The 6,000-nt window shown below is 40.6% G+C and overlaps 1 protein-coding gene across 1 annotated transcript in view; it reads left to right on the forward strand.

Moving 5' to 3' along the window:
* MYBPC1 (myosin binding protein C, slow type) overlaps nucleotides 1-5,478 on the forward strand; it is a 94,661-nt gene extending 89,183 nt beyond the window's left edge. The window contains exons 30-32 of the mRNA XM_021706719.1: nucleotides 200-386; nucleotides 2,128-2,186; nucleotides 5,058-5,478. Coding sequence (XP_021562394.1) covers nucleotides 200-386; nucleotides 2,128-2,186; nucleotides 5,058-5,108 — 297 coding nt within the window. The 3' untranslated portion in view covers nucleotides 5,109-5,478. The remainder of the gene's footprint in view (nucleotides 1-199; nucleotides 387-2,127; nucleotides 2,187-5,057) is intronic.
* The last annotated feature ends 522 nt before the right edge of the window (nucleotides 5,479-6,000 follow it).

Consider the following 6,000-nt stretch of genomic DNA (forward strand, 5'->3'; position numbering starts at 1 on the left):
CAGAACTGCTCGCTTGCTTCTTTGCCAAGTGCTAAGTAGAGTTTAACGTGAGAGAAACAGTGCTCGAGTGGATGTCTGTTCTTCTCGATGTGCTTTCTTTGTAGGCCGTGCTTTGCAATTCTGTCACTGGCTTTGATGGCCTGTTAACATGCTAAGTTCAGACATACTTTGACCTGACTTTCTACAATGTTCACTTCAGCCTAAAATAACCTGGATGAAAAACAAAGTTGCTATCGTGGATGACCCCAGATACAGGATGTTCAGCAACCAGGGCGTCTGCACCCTGGAGATTCGCAAGCCCAGCCCCTACGATGGCGGCATGTACTGCTGCAGAGCCGCCAACAGCCTCGGCGAGGTGGAGATGGAGTGCAAGCTGGAGGTGAAAGGTAGGCCATTTGAGGGCGCGTATGCACGCAGAACTCAAGGAAGACCGTTCAAGTCCTGTGCCTAATGCAGAACCCAGTGTGTTTGCCAGGATTCTGGGGCAGGACGGGGCCAGGAGGTGGGGCGAGGAGAGCAGGGAGGGAGTTTGGGGAGAGGAGACATCTTCACAGCCTGCATTCACTCTGCTTTATTCGTGGAAGGCCCCTCGGTGATGTGAGTCAACCTACTTGTGACCCTTGTGGTTCTTGTGAATAAAGGCATGTTAATTTCAGTGGAGTATTAGTCTGCACAGCATAGTAAGGGTGAACACAGGAGGGGCTGGCACTTGGTGGTGGCGCATCTCTGAGCAGAAGCCTTCTGCAGCTTGCATCTAGAGAAGGTGCTTTGGGGAATTCGTGCTGTTTTTAATTAGTTTACTATTTTGTGGAACTTCCAATATTTATATGGGTAAGTTTCCCAATGACACATATTGAATATAGCATACACATATAACTAGTTGCTTTTAAAAACCTTGAACTAGAGAGTTTCCATTTATAGGTATAATTTCATTTATACTGGTTTTCAGAAGCGTGGCGCTTAATGTAAGCCAAGAAAACACATCCAGATGTGGTGGTAGGAAAGTCTCGGCATAACCTGCCACCCCAGCCAGGGTGTATCATAGTCGCCTGTCCTTTCTGGCGAAGTCGTTCTTGGCAAGCACAACTTACTTCAGGGCAAAAACCCCTTCAAACAAAGAGTCGGCATTGAGAGATGAGCGCTGACATGATCCTAATGTGTTTTCTTGCGTTCTTAAGTGTATTCGATTGTCATTCTGTGATAACCAGTCTCTGTTTCTCCTCCCTCTCTATAATGAAGAAATTTTGGTCTAAAAGTCAGAAAGATAACTTTGTCAGTATCTGTTTTAGAAAATCATAGTAAATGTTTTGGCTATTTATGTTTTTTTAAAAAAGAGTCTTTTAGCCTTAAATCTAGTATAAATATGATAGAGATTTTCTTGAACAAAACAACTTCCTTTTATAACTTTGTAAAAGCAGTATTCTTTCTCTTAGGATTCATTATTGGGTGAAAGGAAAAAATTATTTTTTCTCTCAAATATATAGCATATAACAAGTATTCTCAGAATATCTTAAGCCCTTCTATTGAGATAGTCCTTACAAATTTAAACTTTATCTTTAGCTGCTTTATTAGCTTTAAGTGATTATTAAGATCACAATTAGATTATCTGGTTTCTGAACTACTAGCCTTATTTGTTCCAAAGTATTGCTGATACTTATGTTTCAATATCCATTCAAAAAGAAAAAAAAAATTTGTTCCATTTATTCATGCTTTGAAAATAACTGATATATAAAATGATACTTTCACAAACAGATCTTTGGGGCCCTCCTTAAAAGTGAATATAACTGATATATAAAATGATACTTTCACAAACAGATCTTTGGGGCCCTCCTTAAAAGTGAATAATGTTACGCATATACATGATATATTCTTTTTAGTAATTGAATAGTAAATTGTACAGTAATTGAATTTGATAATAAGGATAATGTATGCTAGTGCATAAGCTTATATAAGGTATCAACTGTGATATGTTGATTAAAGGTTTTGGTCCTAAAAGTGAAGCTGAAATTGTTTATCATCAGATTGTTATCTGATAATAGGTAACTCGAATCAAGTTAAGCTGTAAAAAAAGGTAAGAATGTCAACTGAGAATAAATAAATACTGGTACAAATATTCTGCTTCTGCAGTGATATATCAAGGAGTAAATACCCCTGGACAGCCAGTCTTCCTGGAGGGGCAGCAACAGGTTTAAAAAATTCATATCCCACTGGATATTTCTACTTTCCGTTCCATTCCTCTTACATGAAAACGCACTTTGCATGTAAAGCTTGACATTCTCATTTGCTTTTACTGTTTTTCTTAACAGCTCATGGCATTCAGTGTTTATGCCATGAACAAGGAAGGCCAAATTATTCAAGGATATTAAGTAATGTAGAAACTAGGTTTTATCAGAAAACTAAGTACTGTACCACAGAAAGTCAGAAAGCCACATTTGAAGATGCTCTCCCTTTATATTTTAAGACTATAAAACCTTGGAGTCAATTATATGTTTGTAATTTTTTTTTTCATTTTTTACACGTAGAAAGATATAGTCTTCCTTTAAGATAGCTTGCAGCATAGTTTCCTTACATTCATGATGAGACTCAGAGAACCAAACATTTTAAAACTGGCTTAGTTATACAAAAAATATGTCCTGGGCATTTTTGATAGAGGGAGGATATAAAAATAGATCCAGTATTTGGAAACTTTTTTTTTATTTAAGATGTTCCAAGTACAAAGACACCAGTAGAATATCTGTAGCCCATCTATCTGTTGAACATTTTGTTCATTTTCATGGAGACCAAAATTATTTCATATGTTTGTGAACTTGAAAGAAAAGGAAATTCTGAGTCCCATTACAAATTGCATTAAGCAATCAGTGAGTACTGCCTAGGCGCAGTGGCTCACGCCTGTAATCTCAGCACTTTGGGAGGCCGAGACGAGAGGATCACTTGAGCCCAGAAGTTTGACACCAGCCTGGGCAACACAGGGTAACCTCGTCCCTACAAAACAGTAAAAATGAAATTGCTGGTCATGGTGGCATGCCTTGTAGTCCCAGCTTCTTGGGTGAGGCAGGAGGATTGCTTGAGCTCAGAAGAGGGAGGCTGTGGTGAGCCATGACCATGCCACTGCACTCTAGCCTGGGCAACAGAGTGAGACCCAACTCAATAAGTAAATAAATAAATGAGTGAATCATTCACTTCTATTTGAAAGAGAAATTTGAGAGTTCTTTGGGAATAGGTAAACAACCTAACGTAAATTCTTTATAGATCTATGCCTGAGTTTACAATATTTGTTTTGTGAATTTCCAGAGGTAGTATCAGCTTTCAAAAAAGGAAAAAAGTAAGGTTCTTTCTTGAAAGTTTTGTAGATTGTACATATAATAGCTTTTAGCCTAAGTTTAAGTTTTGGGTTCTTTTAAATCAGTTATATGGCAGTGCAGCCTATAATATTATAGAACACACTAGTCTAATAGCTAGACTTGATAATTTTGCCTTTTAGAATTTCAACATATATATATGTACGCTAACACTTTGTCTGTTGTCTATGTTTTTCTTTTGTTGAAAAACACGATATATATATGTTGTAGGGCTTTTGTCTTGGTTTTTGTTTTCAGCTAATGGTTTGGAAGCTCCTGCCGTAAATATTCCCTGTACAGTCAGATTGGCTTTGCCACCTCTTCCAGCAAAGTAGCTGTGCATATTAATAAGTGTTTTACATATTAATGACCTTGTGAAGTGACTGGACACCCACCCTTCATCCATGTGCTTCTGTCCTACACCTTTCACATGACTAAGGATTGATGAGTCGCCTCATCGTAATTGTGACTGTAATTTCATCCAGCAAGTACTCAACTGTGGTGTTAGCACTTTGTAAATGCTTACAACTTCTCTCTCTCTCTCCCTTTCTCTCTTTTCCTTAGTTGTAGCACAGTAAGGATTTGTGAATGTATAATGTCATCTAAGGTAAGCTTTCATATGGCTTTGGCATATGAAGCTTATGACTGTCATAAGCCATACCGAGCCTGTGGAGTATGGCATGATTTTCATCGTGGAATCCAATGAAAACAGACTCCTTAAAATCTCTAACTGTGCGGTTTTCATTTGTATTTCAGTATCGTGAAATTAACAGCTAGTGCTTATGCATCACAGCAGCCTCCTGCTGACGTGGAGCGAGTTGTTGAATGCGGTAGAGCATGACGCAGAGCACTGAGTAGATGGGAGCGAGCGGGCCCCGCGCGTTCTGACTTCTTTGCATCAAGGAATGGACGTGCACACACGCGGCATCGTTTCTACCCATATGTGACTTGAGTTGTTTTTTGGAAAGGAGAATGACTTTCTCAGACTTGCATTAAAGAGGTTTTAAGAATGTTCCGATGGCATGCTGTTGTGTCTGGACGTGCATTTGCTAGCACGTAGTGAAGCGCTTCACTGAAGGCCCATGAATGTTGTGGTTTCATGGATCTTTCTTGAAGGGCACTGTGATTCTTTTAAATGTAATTCAGAAACCTAGAAGGTAGGTACACAATATTAGGAGGTGTTTCTCTACCTTCAGAAGGTATTGGACTGGTAATTTTGGCACTTCTGACAATGTATGAATGACCACAGTGAAAGGGAGTCGTTTTCTTTCTAGTGTGCTTGAATGGGAACTTTCTGTGCTTAATTAAAAAGAATATTAACCATCTGGAAACAGAGCTTCCTGCTGACCCACAACATGTCCTGCGCTTATTCTCGCCATTCAGGCAGAGCGTTTAAGTCACCTGGAGGGAATCACAAACCCTCTCAAAGAGCAATGAATGCTTTCCAGCCATTTAGGAATTTAAACCAAGATTGAACAGCAGTAGAAGAAAAACTCCGCTGTGGGTCTGCTGGGAACTTTCTTTTCCTTCTATCTGCCAAGTGCTTTAAATTCTAAATGTACTAAAACCAGGAGAGGGTTCCAAGTAGGGACTGAATGAGTCTTTGCAACTAACGGAAACGTACTCGGTCACGTCTCCAGGCAGCTAGTCAAGAGTATGGCTTCAGTGGTCTTCATGCAGATGCTTCTGACTTGTGCCTTTCTTCTGTGTCCCCTCTAGGTGGGCTCTCCTTCTGCAGGCTCCTCTTACAAGGCGTGCCTCCAAACATAATTGATTCGTATCTGCGAGACTTACAATCAAGCAGTCCTGAGGAATACTGAGAGCCTGGGCACTGCCTGCCTGCACTCCCCTGCTTTGAAATCTGCTTGAGACGAGAAAGCATTTTCTGTTTTCCACCGGGCCCCCAAGTGTCAATTTCTTTCCTCCTAATGTTGAAGAGAAAAAAAAAATGCACGGATTGCTTAATTAAAAATTGCAAACAGGATCTCATTTGGAGTCAGCACTTTGGTCATTATTGTCTGTGTACCCAAAAAAGCAAGCTATAGAACAAGAAAAAAACAGTTATTTTCACTTAAAACAGTAGGCTGTAAATGCTTTTTTTTTCATAATAAAAACACCCACCCTGATGGAATCGTGAAAACCCATCTTTCTCTTGGTGTAACAGGTTTTTCTGAGCAGAGTTCGTTTCACACAGGCCTGCTCAACTCTGGGACCTGGGCCCCTTTTCCCACTTGGATGCAGAGGAAGAGTTATTGGAGTCTGACTTCCAAACAGGCTTTCTCAGTAGAAGGGAAAACGTATTCAGGAAGTGGCGCGGTGTGTCTGAGGCGCTGATAAAGAAGTGCCTCTGTTCGCTTATGAGTCTGGGGATGTGGATTCATACTCAGCACTGAGGATGAAAAGCAGGGAGCCAGGATGCTCCCGAGTGTCCCGGTCACACCCACCAGACTTCCTGCCACAGCAGCTGGGCACAGGGATGGAGACTGTTGGGCCCCAGAGCGTTCCAGAGCTGGGGGTCGCTGATGGCATTCGTTCGTTTTAATGGGAACTTTTTACAATTCTGGCAACTGAGAAACAATTGTTTCTCAGAAACACCGTGCCCATAATCTCTCAGCAGCTATTCTTGATAGTGTGACATTTCAGTCAAGGAGGTCGTAGTGCC

This window comes from Carlito syrichta, unplaced genomic scaffold (assembly GCF_000164805.1).
Source record: "Carlito syrichta isolate Samal-C Ts95f unplaced genomic scaffold, Tarsius_syrichta-2.0.1 Scaffold315954, whole genome shotgun sequence".
Lineage (NCBI taxonomy): Eukaryota > Metazoa > Chordata > Mammalia > Primates > Tarsiidae > Carlito > Carlito syrichta.